Source organism: Chrysemys picta, chromosome 13 (assembly GCF_011386835.1).
Source record: "Chrysemys picta bellii isolate R12L10 chromosome 13, ASM1138683v2, whole genome shotgun sequence".
Taxonomy (NCBI): Eukaryota; Metazoa; Chordata; order Testudines; family Emydidae; genus Chrysemys; species Chrysemys picta.
The window spans coordinates 40,527,311-40,549,383 of record NC_088803.1 but is presented as its reverse complement, the minus strand read 5'-3'; the positions used below and the strand labels follow the sequence as shown (position 1 = coordinate 40,549,383).

The window sequence follows — 22,073 nt, the reverse complement described above, 5'->3', positions numbered from 1 at the left end:
AGCACTTTCTGAAAATCAAGTCCCTTGAAAGGTATCTTTAAGTTGGGCACCCAAAAATTCATTAACCACATTGGAAATTCTTATCCCATTTGTTTATTTACTCATCAGACCCTTTCCTGCATTAGTTATAAATCTGTCTGTGGTTTTGTCTTTTATTGCATGTTTCAACTGTCATGCTTTTAAACAATAAAAAAAAAAAAATGGAATTTGATTGGATACCTAACAGATGCACTGGTTGACAAGATCCCTGCTGCCTGATTACAAGATTCTGTAATATGAATTTTCACATGGAGTGTAAAGCGTTCGCAGCCCTGTTCATTGACATGCCAGTTTTAGCAGTGTAGTGAATCAGAGCTGAATAATGTCTAGTATAAAATGAGTTTGTGATACTAGCCCATAGAGGGAGTTGCTTTGTCTGAGCGCTGCTTATTTTTGGAGTTTGGTAATGCTAAAAGTATGATGTGCATGTTCTCCATGCTGTAAGAAACTGAAATTGTTCCTCACGTCTACAGAAGAGAATGATCTAGGCCCCAATCCTGCCAATGCTTTAATACTGTGAATAGTCACATTAATTTTGAGACACTACTCAGGGTAATAAAGTTAGGCACGTGTATGTTTGTAGGATCAAATTAGATGAACTATCTTGGATGGTCTTGTGCTTAAGACACAAGACCAGGTCTCGGGAGATCTGGCAATGCAGTGGGTTTCCTGTGTGATCTGGGGCAAGCCACAGTGGCCCAGACCCTTCAACGTATTTAGGCATCTAACTCCCTTTGATTTCATTGGGGGTTAGCCCATATTTACGCTACAGTGGCACGACTACAGCACTGCAGCTGTTCCTCTGTAGAGCCGTAGTATAGATGCTTCCTACATCAACAGAAAGGGTTTTTCCATCAATGTAGGTAATCCATCTCTCCAAAAGGCAGTAACTAGATCAATGGAAGGATTCTTCCATCAATCTGGCTGTGTCTGCAGTGGGGGTTAGGTCAACCTAACTACGTCCTGCAGGGTGAGAAATTTTTCAAAGCCCTGAGTGACGTAACTAGGTTGACCTAAGTTAGATGTAGACCAGGTTATGCACCTGAATACCTGCTGGGAGCCGGGCTTAATCTCTCTCTGCCTCAGTTCCCATCTGTCAAATGGAAATAAAACTTCCTCACCTTACAAGGGCATTGCGAGGGTAAATTGTTTGTGATGTGCCTGGCAAGCAGCACAGAAAGCCTGTAAATAAAACGATATTTTAAAAATATGAGTCTATTGTTATCTTGCTATCAGGGTTCTGTATAACACTCATCGTAATAATTAAGCAATAAGAAGTCAGGAAAACAAGATGAAAACATTGAATATAGGCATGGACATTGGTCAGTATCGTGCATTACACAGATCTGAGACAGATGATGTTTTCTGGCCTCTTACCCATTTAGTTTTTTTCTCCCCTCTTTAGGGTTTTGTGCTTGCAGTTACCATCATTCGCGAGGCAGTGGAGGAGATCAGATGTTACACACGCGACAAGGAAGTAAACTCCCAGATCTACAGCAAGCTCACAGCAAGAGGTCAGCTCTTTGGCTCCAGCTCTCTGCCTCTGCCCCACTGTATCCTGTAACAGACTGCTGGAATAGCAGGAGTTGCAACTCAATCAAACGTTGCTGACAGTCAGAGAAGCAGAGTTCAAGCAGGGCGGGAGGGTTACAGGCATGCAGGCACGTGGCTTAATGTCCACTTTGTTACTTTTAGCACTAGAGAGTCATCTGCAGGTCTCGGTAGACTTGCAGATACCTTCTTGCATAACTACAATTGAAGCTGCCAGTTATTGAACGTTCCCCTAGGAAATAAATCGAGAGCAAATGTGAATGGGCAAGTTATTTCAAGTAACTCCGGGACATGTTGTATGTAGAGTGGTCAGAATCTCAGTATTCTATTTATAGGGTGGGTGAGGCTGTGTTTGGTGCTGTGCAGGCTGAATGGAAAGATGTAGTTTCTTTCCATAAATTTAAAATTTAAATTACACACAGACACACCAGGCCAGGCAAACGTTGGATGTAGGTTGAACTTTTGCAGATCAGGCTCTTGAAAATTGATAGGCCTAAATCCCAGCCCATTGTAAAACCTGTGCCCTGGCCTTGTCTTTGTGGTACCATGGCATGTTGGAGAAAATGGAACCTGGAACTGAATCACCTTGGAGTTTGCTTTTGCAAAATGAAAGCAAAGTATCCTTGTCCCTCCTCTACTATAGATCCTTTAATTGCCTGATTATCAGTGAATGGCCTCATGGGAGCAGTGTTCTTTTAAAGGAAGGGAAGTCCCTCAGTGGCCAAGGAGAGGGAGGGAGATCCAAGTGCAGAAAGTAGATTGTAGATGGAATGAAGGCAAAACTAGGCCTTTGGTAGCTATCATGTGGGGGTTCAAAATTGTATTTTATTCACATGAGTAGTCATGCATGAGTCTTTCAATAATACTTTTGCTTTCCAGGTACACTTCCTTGCTTGTCACTTGTGTGGAAGGAAATAATGTGCTCTGCTGTGTGCAGTGAAAGATTTTCACAAATCAATATCTAATAAGGTTGCTGAAGTAAATATAACCCAGATACAAAATACACAACAAGCGCATAATCATTAATAACTAAAGAAAGAAAGAAAACTGCAGATTATTGGTGGCAGTTATTTACTTAAACGTTCTAATAACCTTGTCTTGGCTTAAAAAACTTTCCAGACACCAGCTAGTCAAAGGTAGATGCAACAGATGAGGGTGGGAGGGGGTTGGTTCAGCATGGTCCAGGGGCAGTTAGAAGGACACAGTGTAACTAGTTAAGATAATTTACATACACATCCATTATTACCCCAACGCTTTATACATGCACTTGACTATGACATGAAAATTCACCTTACATGTTACCCTAGCTGTGACTCTTCTATACATACTTAGGAACTCTTTCAACATATGCATCACTAATTATATTCTTCTTATAACTATGTTGAGTATACAATTAGTGACCTAAGTGCTGAAGGAGTTCATAAGTGTATATGTCAGCGTTAAGGTGACTGTAACACATAAGGTGACTTTTCAGATGTTAATATTATCTTTAAACCAGATGTGTGAGAAGGGGTAATAAAATGTATGTAAGCTATTTCATTATTTCCAGTTGGGTTGTTTTTTTTATGCTTACATTTTTTTAATGGTAATAATGTCATTACTTATTTTGCGGAAGAGTTAAGCAGCCTGAACTCTAATTTTTGTGTACGTGTTTGTGATCGTATGAAAGAAATGGAGCCCTGAAAGCATAACTCAGGGTGGGGTAGAAAATACTTTGCACCAAGCTCCTTGGAGATTGTGTAGAGAAAAGTATGGTGTCATGCTCTCCTCTCTGAAGTGTGTAGGAGGAGTAGAAGAACTCTGCTCTTGCCTATCTTAGGATATGTCATCTGGGTATGTGCCAAATTCCAGTTTCTACCTGGCTCTCCTGGGCACGCACTTCCATAATCCTGCTGCCACCACCTGACCCTCTTTGCCAAAAAGCTCACATCTTAGTGTGTTACACGCCAGTGCTTTGTTGTGCAAAATATTACATGTTGACATTCAACTAATATTTTTGATTGTGGTTTTCACGACAGCAACAGAAATATTAAGAAGGGATATTGCTAATAACTTTTTGTGTGTTTTTAATATATTTTGTTTAGCTGCCCCTCCCTTGAACTCTGAGTAGTTCAGAATGTTAAGTCATTTATAAGCCAAAAATAAAATAGACACTAGATCAAAAATGTTAATAGGGTCATTTCCAGACAGTTAAACTATAGGATAGATTCACTTCAGACTTTCTCAAAAATTTATTCTGTACCCTAAGTATTAGTGGTGTGATTTTTTGATTCAGATCTTTACATATATTATGCCTAACAAAGAAGTGTAAATCCCACTTTAACTGAAGAATAATAGTTTTAACCATGGCATAGCTAGCAGTGCTGCCCAATGATGACAGGAGCATTTTATTTTTTAATGGGAGTGAGCTGAAATTAAGTAGCTTCTTTTTTGGGGTTCAGTCCTCTTTGATATAAAATATGTAGCCTCTCAATTTTAAGGTGCAGTGATCTGAGCATGTATGTAAAACAAGCTGCATGTGTGATTCATGCTATGAACATTTTGCAGTTTTGAGAACAAGCCTTCTTTTGCATGTAATTGCTTAAGATTATGTATACTTCACAGGCCAGGAACTGTGAGGCTGCTGTGGAATAAGCCATTGCAGTTGCTGAATATTAAATCCCATCTTAATAACATGTTCTCACTACAACATTTAAAATGCTTGGCAACCAGCAAAAGTCCCATCAAAGAGCGGTTTACTACATCTATTTAAAGGTATAAAAGAGTTGCCTTCTGTGTTCTATTCATTGATCTATAAGGGGCCTGACCTTTTCTTAGTTCTTTTCATATTGCAATTACGTTTCCCATGAATGATTTTCCCTCCCTTCCTCCTTAACTTCACTAATTCTTGAAAGAAACTGAGTGGGATGGGCAGCTGGACACTAGCATATAGTACAAGCCATTTCATTAATTTTTTAAAATATATTTGGTAAGGTAACAATAATACAGTAGCCCAGTCAGTTTCATGATGCTCTCTTTCTATATTCTGTTCTATTTATTGTAAGGCTCAAATGTTCAGTGGGCACATTAGTAGTGATTATCTCAACTTTTAAAATAAGTATTTGCATAACAATTTTTGGGAAAGAGTTAAAACATTTCACACAGTAGGAATGGAAGCGAGCAACTTTCAGGGGCTTAATTGTCAGCCACCAGTGACCTCAGACGATCAGGCCCCAGGTGTATGAAAGTCACCAATAGCATAGTAATAGAGTCTTATTACCATTAATTTTAATTAATTAATTTGGGTTAATTTGCCAAAACTCCAGATACTTAGATTGTAAGCTGTTTGGTGCAAGGATTGTTTTTTGGATATGTTTCTACAGCAGCTAGCACGATAGGGCGTGGCCAATGACTGGGACTTCAAGGTACTATCACCATACAAATAACAAGAGGGTATCACATTGACAAGGGCAGTCGAGGAGACAGTACCAGTGACTTAAAGGCTTTTAAAAGGTTGACGTGTGTTTTTTTAATTCAGGACAATTTCACCCCATAGATGGCCATCAGCATGAGAGAGGGAGAATAAGGAGTGAAACTCAACACAGCTATACTTGAGGAATAACTGTGGCAGAACTAATTTCTCATTATAATTTCCTGATGAATATTCTTATCTCTGCTGTTGAATGTCTCTAAATTGCTACAAAATCTAGAACTCGTGTAGTTTTTCTCTCTTCTCCCCACTGCCCCGTGGGCACAAATCTAGACAGCTTAGTCGGAGTTAAGCATGAACATTAACACGTGAGATATTAAAGCGGCAGAGCTGTACGGATGCCGCTGCACCGTTGTAAGATCTCTCGTGTAGCTGCTCTTTGCTGATGGGAGAGAGCTCTCCTGTCGACGTAATTGAACCAACGAGCAATGGTAGCTATGTCAGCGACAGAATCTCTTCTCCCTGACTTAGCGCTGTGCACAATATCACTTATGCAGGCGAAACTTGTGTTGCTCAGGGGTGTGGTTTTTTTTGTTTTGTTTGTTTTTTTCCCTTCAGACCCACTGAGCGACATAAGTGGTAGTGGAGACATGTCCTTCATCAGTGAGACTTAAGCACATGCTTGTGTGCTTTCCTGAATAGGGATGGATTTGAAAAGAGGCTTAGGTGCTTCCCTGAATTAGCATCATCTTGTCGTCTTCTGCGCATCTTTCTCCTGCTTTGAATCCTGCCAGCTCCTTCTCTGCAGAGATCTGGGTTTTCTGTTCACTTGAACAGTCTCTTTTTCATGCACTTCCAAACACAACTTATTTCACCAATCAAACACAAAGAGCTCACCAGCAAGTCCTACTGCAACACCTTTGGCAGTTTGCAATTATTTGCAGTTCTGCTCCTGTTCACCGATTTTTCTAATGCGTCCTTTTGGATAACCTCTTTAAGATTCAATAAGCTGCTTTCTTGATAGCGAAAAAGGGAGAATCCTCTTTGGATCACTTCTTATTTGGAATATAGTAGCCAAACTCCAGTACTGGGCTAAGAATAAATGAATAATTTCCTTACTCTAGAGGGCTGTATCCTTTATTCTGCATAAGAGAGCAATTATTATTGAGCCTATTTTGCCTTTTTTTAATGGGTTGCTGCTGTTACCTCTTTGATCCCTTCAATATTTTAGTTAAAAATCAGCAAACTTCTCGAAAGTTTAAGCGTCAGTAATGTTTTACAGGACAGTTGTTTGGGTTGTAATGGACAACAATCCCATTTCAATCCCTTATTACAAACCTACAGGACCACTTTTGTTATAAAATCTGCAGGCAGGGTTTTTGCTTGATAGAGAGCTAGGTCGTTGCTTACAATTCCAGGATTGTTCTGGTTTCCTCTCACTTTTTTCCCTTCCCTTCCCTGGGCAACAGAGCATAATAGAGGAACTACACAAATAGTAAGAAATGTGAAAGGAACTCCTACCGAGGGGGTGCTCCTTAAGATACAGATCACTGGCATTTACCAGCCATATAAAAACAATCTTTTCCCAACCCCTCTCTGCCATGCTCCACAGTTGATATAGTGTTAGGCTGTAGAAGCCAAAAGCTTAATGGAATGGATAAAAGAAAAAAGCTATTTCTGATTCTAGGGTGCATTTGACTTGTTTTCATGAACATTTGGCTTCAACTTTTAATTCCGAATGAAGAGTGTTTTGATCTCTGCTGTGATAAAGGCTGTGGAAATCCCACGTGAAATCTCCATAGAGGCCCTTATATGGTAGTAAGAGACATTTCCTCTTGCTGGTATGTTTGACACTTTAAATAATCTGTATAATGGTGCGTTTATCACACTGCAGATCTGGTGGAAATTCAAAAGCCCATAGCTGCGTGGTGGAGTGAAATATTTCCACACTAGCATGCACATTTTCTGTCTTTTGTCAGACACAAATAGCATGTTTCAGGGCACATCAAAAGCTAATACCAAGAAACTTGAGGGAATGATATTTGTTTTTGTATACAAGAAGGGACATACACATTCCTTTGTTTCAGGAAAACGGAACAACACCTATCTCACATTTTAAGAATGAAACAAATACCATTTAAAAAAAACAAAACCTCATGTAACTTAATGGAGCAGGATTTTGTGATCTGAATTTTGTGTTAAGCATTCTAATGAACTTCAGAAAATGGAGGCCTTAAAACATAACATTTAAAGTATTTTTAATTTAATCCTTGTTAAATCTGGATTGTTTTAAAAATCCACGTACATTGCTGCTTGTCAAAGAACAATACTGTTTCATGCATTTATAAAAGCATCCATATTTTATATAAAAGTATCTTATTTTTTACAATAGTAGAAAAATACTAAGAATGATATTGAAGCATTTATGTTATTGGGTATCTCAAATGTGCATAAGCAAATTCCCGTATTCAGTAGCTGATTTAAAAACAAACAGAATTCCCAAGATTAAAATAAAACTAATTTTAGTAAATTGCTTTATGGGAGTCCTGAGTCAAAGGAAACATCTGGTCCTGTCTTCTTAGTGTGACATATGGTGTTTGCCATAAGATGTCATCCATGAGGGGCCATGAATTTGGTTGGTAAAGAAAATTAGCTTTGCTAGTTAAAAGGGAGAGGGTGTATTTCATGCAACAGGCTTCTTTAGAGAGTGCAGATTAGTTAGAAAGATATTTCTGTCATCTGTCCCTTTTTCCTTAAAAGTGCCAACATTGAGATGCTTATGGGACGAGAGCATGAATAATGACCAAGGTGTATTTACTTGTAGTAGATTGTATTGCCATTTCCCAGACGCTGATGTATGAGGGTCCATAAAGCTTTTTATGAATGTGATGGAAGTTACAAGGTGGTGATGTCCAGGGGTTTTCAAACTTTTTCCTAGTGTGAACCGTGTTTTAATTCAGCTTGTCTCATTAACACTTCCTCTCCATTTGCAATGCCACAGACCATTTCCCCTCCTACTCATGATTGCCTAACATCCTTGTGGCTCACATGGAAAAGTGATGCTAGGAGAGCATGTCAAGTATTTTAAATGACTTGCAGTTAAATTTAGAAGCTGGAAATGAGGGGCCAGCACACTCTGACCACCCAGTTCTTCACATACCCCCCACTCAGTGCTCTGTGCACCATGGTTTGGGAACCTCTGTGGCTACGAGGAAGAAGTGCCTAGGATTTCCTTCCCCGTACAGTAGAGTCTTCACCAGTGTGTTCTATTATTCCATGAATGACAATATGAGGAGGAAAGAGATGTTACCTGCCAGACCATTTTAGTGTCCTAATGTATCGTGTTGTATAGGACATACAGAAGGGGGCTAGAAGTGATGTTTTTGAAGTGCTGCATTCCCTTTAAGCCTCTCCATGGAAGGTAATGGACTCTAATCCCTGGGTATGCTGCCTGCCCTACTAGCTATCGATTCAGTAGCCCAATATTCATTTTGTTTACCTTAGCTAATTAAATTCTCATGAGCCAAAGCTCAAGTTCTGTGAAGACCTACAAGATATTTGTAAATGGGCCTTGACTGCTTATAATTTGTAGCAATAATTAAAGCAGGTAAGGAAGTCTGCGTTTATTAGCAGCAGTGATGAGGCATGTTGTTCGGGACACAGTGTGTCACCAAAGCAGCAGGCTGCCCGGCAGCTTAGAATGGCTTTCATTGTTAATTTGGAGCAGAAACACTGAAGCATATCCTGAGAGGGATGCTAATGAAGGGAGTGCCAGTAGTAAAATCCCAGTGACCTTTGTGCTTTGTGCTAATTTCCTTTTTTTTTTTTTCACCCCCCCCCTTTTTTTTTCACCCCCTTTCTGAGCTGGTAGCTGGCCAGTTAGCCAATGAATTGCAAATTACAGTAGGAGTGTTGTCCATGCTGGGGTTCTGCCTGGCATGAACTCCCACGGAGTCTCCCCCCTCTTCTACCCAAACCACAACAGATTAAAGAGGCTTTTGTTGAGTATAGCAGGCAGCCACATAAAGCAGAGTTCAAATTAACTGATAATAAATCACTAGTCACCATGAGAAGCCAAATCTAGAACTGGCTAATGATTTAAGATTACTAGCCAATTGTTAAATTAATTCTCTGGTTTAAAACAACTGGTAAAAATGCTTGACAACTGCAAGGCAATAGAAGTTCTTGTGAGGGGGCATATCTTATAATGTTTATTCAGACAAAGCTCTCGTTGTCACAAAGGAATGACTGCAGAATTTGGCCTGCTATAAGGTTGCAGTACAAAAAGGAAATTAACCGTGAGTTAAGGTTGACGTGTCTGTTTTAATTATTGTGGTCAGGTATTATATTGAAGATGTAAGCCTCAATTTTCCACTTACCTCGCTGAAAAGAAACACCAGAAATTCATTGCTCCCTGTTACATTCTCATTGCACCACAGTCTGCCTAACAAGTTTTGAAAGCATTTTTAAATTCATGGATGCTAAGCACTATAAAAAATAATGGAATGACTTCACCCTGCTGGGTCATTACTGGGGATTGAACCTCAGATCTCCAGCACCAAAGCATAGGCCTCTACCACTTTAACTAAAGCATCAGGTAGAAGTAGTATAGACCTGCTCTGTGTGTTATAGAATTGTTACTGGCCACCTCCAAAATAACAAATTTAAAGTATTCCCAAACAGTTTCCAGTATAGCTTTGATGGACCTTTTGCTAAAGATTCTGCTCAGCTGTGTATTTATACTGTATCTTTTGCTGAAAAGGTTGTAATTTACTGAAGTTTGTTTCACTTCTGCAGGAACTGTGAAGGTGAAGAGTTCTAGTATCCAAGTAGGGGACCTTATCATCGTTGAAAAGGTTTGTGTGGATTTGTATTAATTGTGTCTATGTGGGGGCGGGTGGATTAGTTTGTAAAATACTTTTCTCACACAATCAATATGAACATTTCACTAAAATCTGTCATGTCACTTTTTTTTACAATGGCTAAAATCGAATTCTGGATTTTAGTGATGATCTTTAATCATCTCTCCTAGTAATATTCCCTTTTCCGTAATTTTATACTGTATTAAATAATTCTCAATAAAGTTTCTAGAAATTGGAACAAATTTCTCTTTGAAACCCTATGATCTGAGGTTCCCACTTACCTCTGCATGACAAGATAAAAACCCCACATGGTCCTACATCTGTAGTAGACCAAATTCTTGATCCAAGTGCATCAACAAAATGTGCACATGCACACGCAAATGTTTGTAACTAAGTGTTTGGATACACCAGGACCCACTTGCCCTGAACAGCTACCTACATTGCATGTGCAAATCATTATCCCCGTATGAAGCTTGATGGATGTCCCTTGCACAATATTGTAAGTATCTGTAGTTGACTGGAAATTGAAAACCTAGAAAACTATGTACTTTATATGACCTCAGATGACCCTGTATCAACTTACCCCTTTGTTCAGAGGGTGATTTTCACGGACTTCCACTTTCTGTTTCTGCAGATGTCTATCGGCAGTAATATAACAAACATCTTGTACAGATGAGGGCTAAACAGAACCTGTAGAGAAGAAAGCACATGCATGTGTCTTTTTACTAGCATAGGGCTTCTTGGAAGGAAACCAGTACAGGCTTTAAGATCCTAATGCTGGATTGTTTGAGAAGTTCCAGAGCTAATGGATGAGTTCTTTGAAAACCTAGAGCTTGAGCCAGCTCCCAGTGAAATCGATGGGAGCTGGCTCCTAATACCTTTGTCTTTGGATTTCTGCAGCGAACTAGCACATGTGGAGGGAAGAGATCCTGTTTTAGGATTCAAAATAAAATAAATCCTGAACCCCAACTGGACAAAGAATTAATATTCTTTTTTAAAAAAACTTTGTTTTATGCCATGGGGGTAGGGGTACACAAATTTGCATCCACCTATGCACAATAACAGCCTTTCTTTTTGTAACAGAACCAGCGGGTCCCTGCTGACATGATCTTCCTGAGGACGTCAGAAAAGAATGGTAAACATCTGGAACTAATTGTGAAAATAACCATTAACCTTTCACTGGTTATTTGGAAAAAATCATCATTTGAAAATGTAACAGAAATGATACAGTTTTAGAGTTAGGGAAGCAGACGACCGCAAACACTTGATGGACTGGCTGTTTTGTGTTGTTTTTGTTTGTTATATTCTGAAAGTTTTTGAAAATTAAAGGATATAGACAGTTGACCTTTAGGTTGAGTCATAGTTAGTGAAATCACACAATTGCTTTCATTACATGGAGAATTAGCTATATGGGTAGAATTGCCATTCAGCTTTGTCCTGCTGAGACGCAGGATAGTTTGGGTAAATGTTTAATCAGAGGGCTTAGAAAATAGGTTGAATATGTCTTACTGATCGAGTACATTGATTTACTGTATTCTGTAGTATAAAAGGAAAGGAGTGCTTGACTCTTCACGATAACATGGCTTCCATGCCTTAGGGACCCCCATTGTGCGTCTGTAATATGGTTTATTAAATGAACAGTTGCCAGGAGCACTATTCTTTTAAAACAGTCATACTCGTTTCTTTTTGTGTCCATTGAAATTGTTGCCAGACCCATAGCATTTGTAACTCAAAACAGCCTTAACATACGTAAGGTTGTATACGTCTTACCTGTCATCCAGCACTGTATCCAAATGTCTCTGACTAGCTATTATATATGTTTTAGCCTCCTAAAATTCTATTTATTTTTTTACTTTGATTTGTTCCCTTCATATAACTTAATTGAAAGTTTGATTTGTTTGTTTGTTGCCTTAGTCTTGGCTTACTTAAATAGCTGGGGTCTCAAGAAACTTTTCATCTAAATTCCTCAGAAAGGTTACTCTTAATCAGCTGGTGTTTTCATAGAAAAAAATGTGTCCTATCTCAGGAACTAATTCCATGAACAGTATATGTACTTATGATAGAATTTAAAAGACCATTAACAAATGTTGAACATCCGCAGGATCTTGCTTCCTCCGGACTGATCAGCTAGATGGTGAAACAGACTGGAAGCTGCGACTGCCAGTTGCCTGCACTCAGAGATTACCCACCGCTTCTGTAAGTAGCTTGGGTACTTACAGTAAAAGATTTTTTTGAATTAACTGTTTCTCAGTGTGTCATGAACAATTGAAAGTGTATGTAATCTGCCAAAAAGGGAAAAATGTGTGTTCTGTCTGGCTTTCACAGAAGGCAAAATAATTGCCATTTTGGAATCAGAATTGAAGACGTAGACAATTATTTGCACACTTGATCCTCCTGCCAATATTTGCACTATGATGGGGGGGAAGGGAAAATCCATTCTTCCACAAGATCATGGTTGCTTGATTTTTTGTTTGGTTGTTTTTTTCTGTTTTTTTGAGGGGGGGAGATGGAGGGGGAAGGATTGAATGTAATTTTTATTATTCCAGTTCTCACTTCCCAGCTGGTTAGGGCTCTGGGATTTTGAAAAATAGAGGAAACTGACAAATTAAAGCACAAGTAGTGGTATATAGACTGTGTTATGTTCAAGAGACCATAAAGTGGTATTGGAAGAGATAGATTTGGGTATGAATGGCATTCACCTAACTTCTGTTTGAGATGTACTCCTAGTAATCCATTGATCTATGGTTAAAATATACCCCATAAGGTGTACAGTAACCACTTGTGCAGCATGAAGTATTGCTCTCAACATGCCTTATGCAGTTTTGAGGCAAGTTTGGCAGCTGAAGAGGAATGACAATTAGAACTTCCTTTTGCCAGGGAAGAGAGAATAGCAGAAGACTTCATGAATTCAACTGGGTACTTCAACAGACAGGTTAATATTGTTTAGATACTATATTGATGGATCCCTATGGAAAACTTAAATAGAATTACTGAGCTAGCATCCAAAGAACTGCCTTGAAATAGGAGCCAATCAAATGGGGCATGGTGTATATGAAAGTCACCTACCAGTAATTTATTATAGAAAGGTTCATTTCCTTGATGACAGTGCACTTCCTGCTTTCTCAAATACTCCCCTTTCTGTTCATTGAACTCTACTGTACTACAAGAGAACAAATCATGTGATTTTAGAATGGAACTTTTCCTGCCACTTAAGCCATTGCTTACCTTCATAAAAGGAGAGTTTAGATCATGGTTATTCCTCTTTGCCATCTGAACTAAGTATATAACCATTGAATGCTATGTGTCTTCCCAAATTCTCTCGCTGCAGAACTGTGTGTGTTTGTGTCTGTGCGTGTGTGTTATAAGAAACAAAACAAGTCAGCTGAGTGTGCCTCTGTTTTGCCAATGTGCCAGCTGTAATAAATATTTTTTTTGTTCCCAAAACCTAGAATCAGGAAAATTATTCAGCAAAGATCTAAGACTCCATATACTTATATAAGTTAGTAGTCAAAATGACTTGCAGTATTGGCACATCTATCTCCCTGCCACTGTGGGAACTGTTTCCTATTATACATGTTAGTGTTTTGAACTCAGGATATGTCTACACAGCAGATGGGAGGGTGCTTCCCAGTACTGGTGGACAAACATACGCTAGTTCCACTCCAGCTAGCACCCTAATAATTGCAGTGTGGCTGTGGTGGCATGGCCGGTGGTTTGGGCTAGCCACTTGAGTACAAACTTGCCCAACTCCCTTTATTTGGATAGCTAGCCCCAGCTGCAGCCCACGTTGCTGCATCCAGGCTGTTATTTTTAGCATGCTAGCTTGAGCCAAGCAAGAGCATGTCTGTCTACCCGCCCTGAGAAGAGCCCTCTTATCTGCTGTGTAGACATAATCTAAATGTCCAAAGCTCTGAAGGATTTTCACTGTTTCCCTTGGCCGGCTATTCCACAACCTGGTAGACATATCATAAGTTAACCTGATTATTCAGCCTTTATAATGCACCAACTGTCAAAGAACTCCAAGCAGTCTCTGCACATTTCCATTTGAGGAACTCTAACTGTGGCAACACCATTCTGCTGAAGCTATTGTAATGATTCTACTCTGTCTTCATCAGCTGAGAGATTTTTCCGTATGAGTACACTGAGTGTCTTTTTTGATTTGCTTAAAGAAATGTTATTCATAAAATAATTGGAGGCTTAAAGGCTTTGTATATTGTGGGGTAATCATGTTTTAACTGCTGCCATAACATGTCTATTCTTTAGGACCTTCTTCAAATCCGATCCTATGTGTATGCAGAAGAGCCCAATATTGACATACATAATTTTGTGGGAACCTTTACCAGAGTAAGTCTACTGATATGTTTTAAGCCTTGTATATAAGTGTTTGCCACACAGACCTTTTGAAAACATTTTGGATCTTGGAAGTGACTTTCAAATTGCTTCAGGAGAAATGCTGAAATGTTGCTCGGCCCTATACAAAAATACTAAAGTCAAATAGGTTAATAGGGATCCTTCCCTCTTCTAAATAATATGCACCCATGTTTTAAATAAAATCTAAAGCTTTATAGTTCATGAAGAGTTTGCCTTAGAAACAAAAGATAACAGGCCACTTAGCATTAAGGGTCTTATCCAGATGGAATTAGTTGTGGCCATTTGGGTTCAACATGGTGCTGTAAAATAAGCTCACCTGGGGAGGCTGGCCCACCGCACAAGTGGTCAAAGAGTGAAAAAATCTCTGCCATTCGGAGCTGTATGGGGACAGAAGACTTTAGGTAAATAAGCCAATGGCCATCAACTCCTATTCTGGGTTGGTTGGTTCTCCCTTCTCAGGGACAGACAGTCGGTGGGAGTTAGTGTGACCTAATAGATGTGCACCTTCAATACTCTGTTCTGGCCCAAGGTCTCTGAGAATGTAACATTAAAAAAAATTAAACTGTCTATTACTATGGGAGGTGGGGGAAATCAGAAGAGATGCAATGAGTGTTTGGGCCCAAAGGCTTCTTCCCCTGCTCCCTGGAGAAAGGGGATTTTGATGAATGCATGTTATATGTGGGTTCCTTACTTTTAAGATCCTCTTCCCTTCCTGCTTGAAGGAGCATAGGCAGCTTGGTACAAGACCTGAGACTTTTTAGGTCATTTTCTGAATTGCTTGCCAACATTTGTTTATTTTAAAGTGATAGACTGTGATCTCGTCATCCCATAGCTGCTGAGGAGATCCCTTGATTGGCTTTACAGGAGGTAGTATTTTCATGGAATAGGGAGCAGCTTGGGCAGCTACAGAGCTTGGGAGGTTTGTAGATCCCCTTGGACTATCCAAATAGAGAAGCAATTTTATGTGAGCCCTAAAAAGGTCTTAATTCACGCAACACACTGTAATGCAAAGATAAAGCATGCTAGAGTTAATATCCTGATCCCTGAAAAAAGGACACTGAATCTAGCATACTGATCGCTCTGTGTCGTTTACTGGCATGGTTCAGATTATTTATTTAGCTTTCCAGGCATTTCTGAGAGGCTTAAACTGCGAAAGGAGAAATTTCACTGATACCTTGCAATAAAAGACCGAAAAAGGTCAGTTATTTGCATTAGTGAGTGGATCGTGTTGGTGAAAAACATACCCAATGTCATGGTCCGTGAATCTGCCTATCATCATAGTCCAGTTGAAGATTTCAAATCACTTTCAAATGGTCATACGAAACAAGCCGCCCTTCTTCTAACGTGGGGAGGGGCTGCCTGTGCAGGAAAAGGTACAATAGTAGACTTCCCCTGCCCCTACCCTTTCATCCCAGTGTGAAATGCCTGTGTTTCTAGCCCAACCAGGAGGATCTGATGGCAAGGTTAAGATTTTAGGATTTTCATAAGCTTAGGAAGTTTTCCCTCCTTTGCCTCTCTCTCTGTCACGAACGCACCCAGTAAGCTGTTTGAATGCTGTTTGTGTATCCGTTTTAGGAAGACAGTGACCCTCCAGTGAATGAAAGCCTAAGCATAGAAAACACCCTCTGGGCCAGCACAGTGATTGCATCAGGTAAGATGGAAGCACGTGTAATTTTTTGAGGAGTATGTTAGCAATTTTTTAAAATCCTTTTGTAATTTGGAATAATCATCTCTGTCAGTTGGAGAATTTAGCGGTTGGAATGAAGTTTACCACTTGTCCTAACATCTCCGGGGAGCTGAGCTGACATCTAATTACCTCTTGGACATTTATAGATGAGAAGGAACTGGAATTCCAGGGGCCTTTGGGCGCTTCTTGAGTGTCTGCTACCAGAATAGCACTTAATTGCTACATTGACATTCTAATCTGTAACAGAAATGGTGTCAAATAGAGTCTAGTAATAGAAGCTAACATAAAAGATCTCCAGGTAAATGCTTCCACTAGGTTGTGGTTCTATAAATAAAAAGCATTCTGTGATAAATTTTGGGTTGTTACATACACACACTAAAGTTGCAAGGAATGAGAGGAATCAATGTTCTCTTCTAAATGCTTATCAGGAGAAAAGGCTCATTCTTTCACTAGCTAAGGTGCCTTTAGGTTACAAGAGAGTGTCAGAAGAAGAGTGAAATTCTGCAGTGCAGTTTGAGGATTGACATTTTTGAGTTTTTAGAGGTTTCAGTGTATGGTGTTTAGCCATGTATTGAGACTCTTCACAGAGTGACTGATGGGAAGGAATATGAGCTTCAGAAAGTTCCTCTTTGTAATGGAACAGTTGACACCCCCCAGTTTTTTAAACAGAGAAAGGTAAGTGTGTTTCATTTCTGCAATGTTTCCATCCAGTTCTCCTGCTCCTTCTCTTTAAAATATGCTAAAATATAATAAATGTTGTCACAGTGATATGTCAAAAGGTAATTAAATATAGCTGTCCAAATATAGTAGAGTAAATCTTATTTATAGTTCAGTAATTGTCAACTGATTGGCAGCTAACCTCCCCCCCGAATGCAAACACACAAGTACTAGTACAGGCAGCTTCAAATACCAAATAGGCCGTTCAGAGCAAGTTTTCAATTCAGTCCATCTCCTAAACCAAATAAGAAGACAAAGAGGCAGGAAAGCCATTGTTCTAGTAACTCTTGCCTCTTCAGATATGTTTTTCTATTTCTAGCTTACTTATCTTGTGTGCTAGATAATTTAAACTGTAACTCTTAACCAATTCATGTAGTCTTCTGAGGTCTTTCCTGAGCTGTTAATATTGGTATGACATGACCAGACTCGGAGTGAAGTTATGTCCCCATGGAAATCAATGGCAGAAGTCCTTTTGACTTCAGTGGGGCCAGATTTCCCCCTCAGTGTGTCGAGAGAATATTATCCTCTTCCCATTCTGTGCATCAGATGTGCTCATATGCACATGGGCTGTCATGTTTAGGCACTTGTACTACGGTGGGAGACACTGCATGCAGATCTACCTGATGAGCTTATTATTTACAATAGCTCCCAGAAGCCCCTATCTGGATTGGAGCTCCATTGTTCTACCTGCTGTACAAAAAGCTACAAAGACAAGAGCCCAGTCTGTCACTTATGCCTGTGAGCAAAGTTACGTGTACATACATGTTTGTGGGATCAACCCAGAAGAATGGCATTTTAAAATAGTGTAATCGCTTTTTAAATAGTTTATACAATGTGGTCTATTTCAAATATCCATACAACAATTAGGAGCAAGTACCCAGTGAAAATTGCCCTTCAAACTTTGTTCTGCTCAGAAAAATTAATAGGCCTTTTCCATCCCCTAATAGGCTTTCCCCCATTTTAACTTTTGTGACTCTACACTGAACAAAGTTTCCTTGTCTCGTTAGTAGAATAAATAATACACACGGCACTGGGTGCAGCACACACTTCTGAATTAAAGCAGAGCTTTGCAGCATGTCCGTCTGCTGCTGCAGTAGGAGTGAGTCTGACTCCACTTGCTGCTGGCTGTCAGATTTGGAGTAGCCTGCCATCTGCTGATTTGAATTAGTGTGCTTGCCACCTTCTGCCATCTGGTTCCAGAGACTTATTTTTAAAGAATGCTTCCCAGGATATTTTTAGTTTGAATTAGTTTTACATCTTAAGTTATTTCAAAATAATATGTTTGCAGCCCTCTGAAACCTTGGTTAGTAATGGGCATGGGAGGAATTAAAGCAAGGTATTAAAACTGCAGTGGGTTTAGAGCAACTAGAATAATCTGGTTTCTAAGAGGTAGGGCATACACTCACTGTTAGCCCTTTTGAAATGGTTCAGTGTATTACTTATTTCAGCATTAAAATATATTTGCCACCTCCCAGCAGCTCCATCTGTTCCTGCATAGTAGGAATTAGTATGATTCTGTCTCTTCCTGGGAATAGGCAGGCATATGTCTAGTTTAACATTCACAAAATAGTTTTAAAGTTACGTAATACATTTATTTAGTTCATGTGATTATGCCTAGCTCTGACTGGTCCCAATGACTGTAACAGCCTTTCTCCCACCCTGTGCCTCTGTTAATATTGTAAACTGTTCAGGCCAGTGATTGTTTCTTAACATGTGTCTGCACAATGCCTAGCACTATGGGGCCTCTAGAATGCTGCCATAATACAGTATTACTGGAATTTTTGCATTGACTTGAATGGAGCAGGATCAAGTCCTATGTCTAGAAGTGGATTCTCCTGTTTGGATGAAACTTCACTGCTCTATTTATAGCAACTTCATGCAGTTTTTTTTCTCAGAAATACAATTCTGATAAAAGAACTTACAAACGACAGCACTGACTACAAATTTAATTTTCCAAGGGTTTGATAAAACTTGGTTTTTCTGCCGATCCAAATCTAGTAAAGACTTTTCAAATGGGTTGTTTTTTTTAAATCAAACCCAATGAATTCAATTTATTGAGCTCTTAATTTAAGAAAGTTATTAGTCTTCCTGACTCTGCTGCTACCCTTAATTGTCTTCCAGATGTCAGTTATTTTACGAAGAAGGAAAAAAAAACCCTCTGATTCACACGCATTCTGGATCTGTCTGTGTGCAAATGGAAAGCTAATTCTTAAAAGATGAGCTGGGGTAGTAGAAAGGAAATGTACCTGGCATCTTTTCCACAGTTGCACAGAAGAAAGATCAAACTTAGCTGTAGAGTTAATCAGGAATATTTATCACTGCAAATATACTGATTCATGACGTGGGTAATTCATCCATGACCGTGTAGTCTGAAGGCCATCGAAAGAATAGTGGGCTAACAATTGCAGATCAGCTTAGCCTTCTTTATTAGGATGCTCCTGTTATTGAAGTTGCAAAGTTGTGTGTGGTGAATGTCTTATTGCATGCCCTATATGGAACATGGTGTTGTTCTGTCATCCTTAGTCTGTTACCTTCCACACAGCCCTTAGCACAATGCTCCCCAAACTTTTTACCTTGCACTCCCCCCGGAGCTGGCACTGGGAGGGGGGCCAGAGCTCTGGGAGGGGCAGACACTGACAGAGGTAAGGGGGCTGAGGCTGGAGCTATAGCTCCGGGCGGGGCTAGGGATCGAGGCCGGCAGCTGGGGTCCTGGGTGCGAGGCCGGCAGCAAGGGCTGGCAGCTGGGGTCCCAGCTCAGCAGCCAGAGCCAAGATCAGGAGCGGAGTTGGGTGACGCTCCCTCCCCCCCACCCAGGGGGGGTGGCCCGGGCCCCAGCTGCGTCCCCCCAAATGTTTTTCTGTGCCGCACAGTTTGGAGACCTCTGCCTTAGCACCACAAAGTAAGTCTTGGACAAGCAGCACATTGAGGGAGACAGCCACATTGGAGTCATGGATTTGCATGAATGTCATCTATGCATCTAACCTGTACAAAATATCTTTAAAAATATAGGCCCTAGCAGCTGTTTATGTGCCCTGCACAACTTGTATGTGCAGGTATATGAACGTGTGAGAAGATTATCAAGGTGAATATATGTCAATAGGTGCATAAACTTATCATTAAATCTGTTACCTTATTACTTGGCCTGTGAGAGAGGCATAATTCCGCAACCTTTATGAGACAGGAAGAGGAAGCCACCAGGGCTCATGGTCGTGTGTCGAACACATTGGATTGCACAGTCCTGTTTCACTGAAATTGCCATCAGGGCTACAGTGACTTCAGACTTGTGAAGTGCACCAGCTAAAGATGCTCGAGGGCTTCCAGGGCCAGAATTAAAATGTAATTGGATGCACTTGATCAACAGTCTCCCAAAATTATGGAAGCACTAACTGGATATGAGTCCTTGGGGTGTCTGTCCTACTAAGTATTCCATCACCCACAGGAGGTTAGTGCTGGGGCAGGAATGAGCAATGTTGACATGTTGCAAAATGTACTTGCAACACTGACATTCTACAACTAGATAACCACATTGCTGTTTAAATGTTGTATTATATTTCCATTAGCTAGCAGGGATGGCCACTAGAATGAAGTGGCTGTTTTATGCTTTTTGAGGACAACAGAAAGGCATAAACAGTTTGTGGCCTCCAGAGCCAGCAACCTAAGCAACAGTACAACTATGTGGTGGCGGTGAACTGAAACCCCTGCTTTTCAATTCCTTTGATTGCAACAGGGTGGGAATTCACACCAAGAATTTAAGGGAGGAAAATAGGGATGGGGCATCTTATCCTTTTAGGCACTGTAGTAGATTAATTTATGTTGCGTTACCTAAAAGTGAATTGCACAGATGATGATAATTAGGAGTGCCGTGTCCAGCTTCAGGGATTGGCATTTTTATATTCAGAATCAGTTTTCTCCACCCCTCCAATTTATATCTCAGGTACTTGAATCAGTTGATTTTTTTTTTTTTTGTGGGTGCTCTCCATGCTTTCTAAAAATTAATCTACTAAAAATGTGCCTGCACATTGAGTCTGCGGATAAAATAAACCTTTTAAGAACAAGCATCATCCTAACCATTTAAAAAAAAAAAAGCACCGTTATTTTAACCTGTTCATACCAGAATAATATACATCATGTTTTTTATTTCATTTAGGCACAGTTGTGGGAGTTGTTCTTTACACGGGGAGGGAACTGCGCAGTGTCATGAACACTTCAAATCCACGAAGTAAGGTACGGCGTTTCGTCGTTGGTGTACAATAGGAGACCATTGGGCCACCATAGTACAATGGATCTCAACCTGTGGGTTGTGAATTCATTCCCTCTCCTGATGTTTGAGTAAACTGATTTTCTTGCTTCTTAGTAATCAGTCCTCCTCAGACATGAGAAATACTGTAAAATCATTACCCCAGTTCCTGTGGCACCTCCTTTGCAGCACCCATGGACTCCTTATTTCTTCTAAAGCACCATGTGAACCAAGATTATTTATGGAGTGCATCTGACGATAACTAGTTGAGAGAGAGAGAGTTAGCATACAATCACAGCATTAAAGAGACTGAGACTCTCTGATCTAGCCCAGTATTCTATCTCTTGCAGATACATACACCCATGGGTGTAGTTTGTGAGGGGGTGGGGGCAGAGGGGTCATTGCTCCCCCTCAAACTGCAAGCCTTGGGCATGGGGGCAATTGCCCCTCCCCACCACGCTCGGCCCCGTTGGCCTGACTGGAGCTGCCCCTGCAAACTATGCCTATGCGTACACCTGCTGTTTCAGAGAAAAATGAAACATCAATGGGGGCAGCCATGTAAAGGTTCATCATGGAGATTATGTTGAGTTTCTGTCTCTTAGGGCTGGTCTACACTGGGGGGGGAATATCGATCCAAGATATGCAACTTCAGCTACGCGAATAGCGTAGCTGAAGTTGAAGTATCTTGGATCGAAATACCTGGGATCCACATGGCGCGGGATCGACGGCCGCGGCTCCCCCGTCAACTGCGCTACCGCCGCTTGCTCTGGTGGAGTTCCGGAGTCGACGGTGAGCGCGTTCGGGGATCTACGGCGGGTAGTGAAGACATACCCTTACACAGAAAACATCTAACCACGATGTAAACTGGGCAGCATCAGCTGAATTGTGATTGACTTCCAGTGTGCAATTTAGGATACTCCTCATAGGTGGTCTCTTCCTGCCTTACTTTCTCAGCCTGGTCTACGAGTGTTTTTTGTATCAGAATAGCGATGTATGTTAGGGGAATGACTCTTTGTTTATCAATGATTATATTGGTACAACCCTGGGGCTCACTCAGTTATACTGGCTTGGCTTATTGTGCAGCCTTAAGCTCTACCGGTATAAATACATTTAGACCAGTGTGACTGCATCCACAGTAGCTTTAACTATAAAGATACAATTGAAATTGTCCACGCACAATGTTGTATCGTGTCCCTTAGC

The 22,073-nt window shown here is 40.4% G+C and overlaps 1 protein-coding gene across 3 annotated transcripts in view; it reads left to right on the top strand.

Annotated features, from left to right (window-relative positions):
- ATP9A (ATPase phospholipid transporting 9A (putative)) overlaps positions 1–22,073 on the top strand; it is a 91,407-nt gene that overhangs the window by 20,594 nt on the left and 48,740 nt on the right. For all 3 annotated transcript variants that reach the window (XM_005284173.4, XM_042858346.2, XM_065566009.1), the window contains exons 4-10: positions 1,445–1,553; positions 9,797–9,855; positions 10,945–10,996; positions 11,963–12,057; positions 14,125–14,205; positions 15,808–15,883; positions 20,784–20,860. In XM_005284173.4, the coding sequence (XP_005284230.1) occupies positions 1,445–1,553; positions 9,797–9,855; positions 10,945–10,996; positions 11,963–12,057; positions 14,125–14,205; positions 15,808–15,883; positions 20,784–20,860 (549 nt within the window). The remainder of the gene's footprint in view (positions 1–1,444; positions 1,554–9,796; positions 9,856–10,944; positions 10,997–11,962; positions 12,058–14,124; positions 14,206–15,807; positions 15,884–20,783; positions 20,861–22,073) is intronic.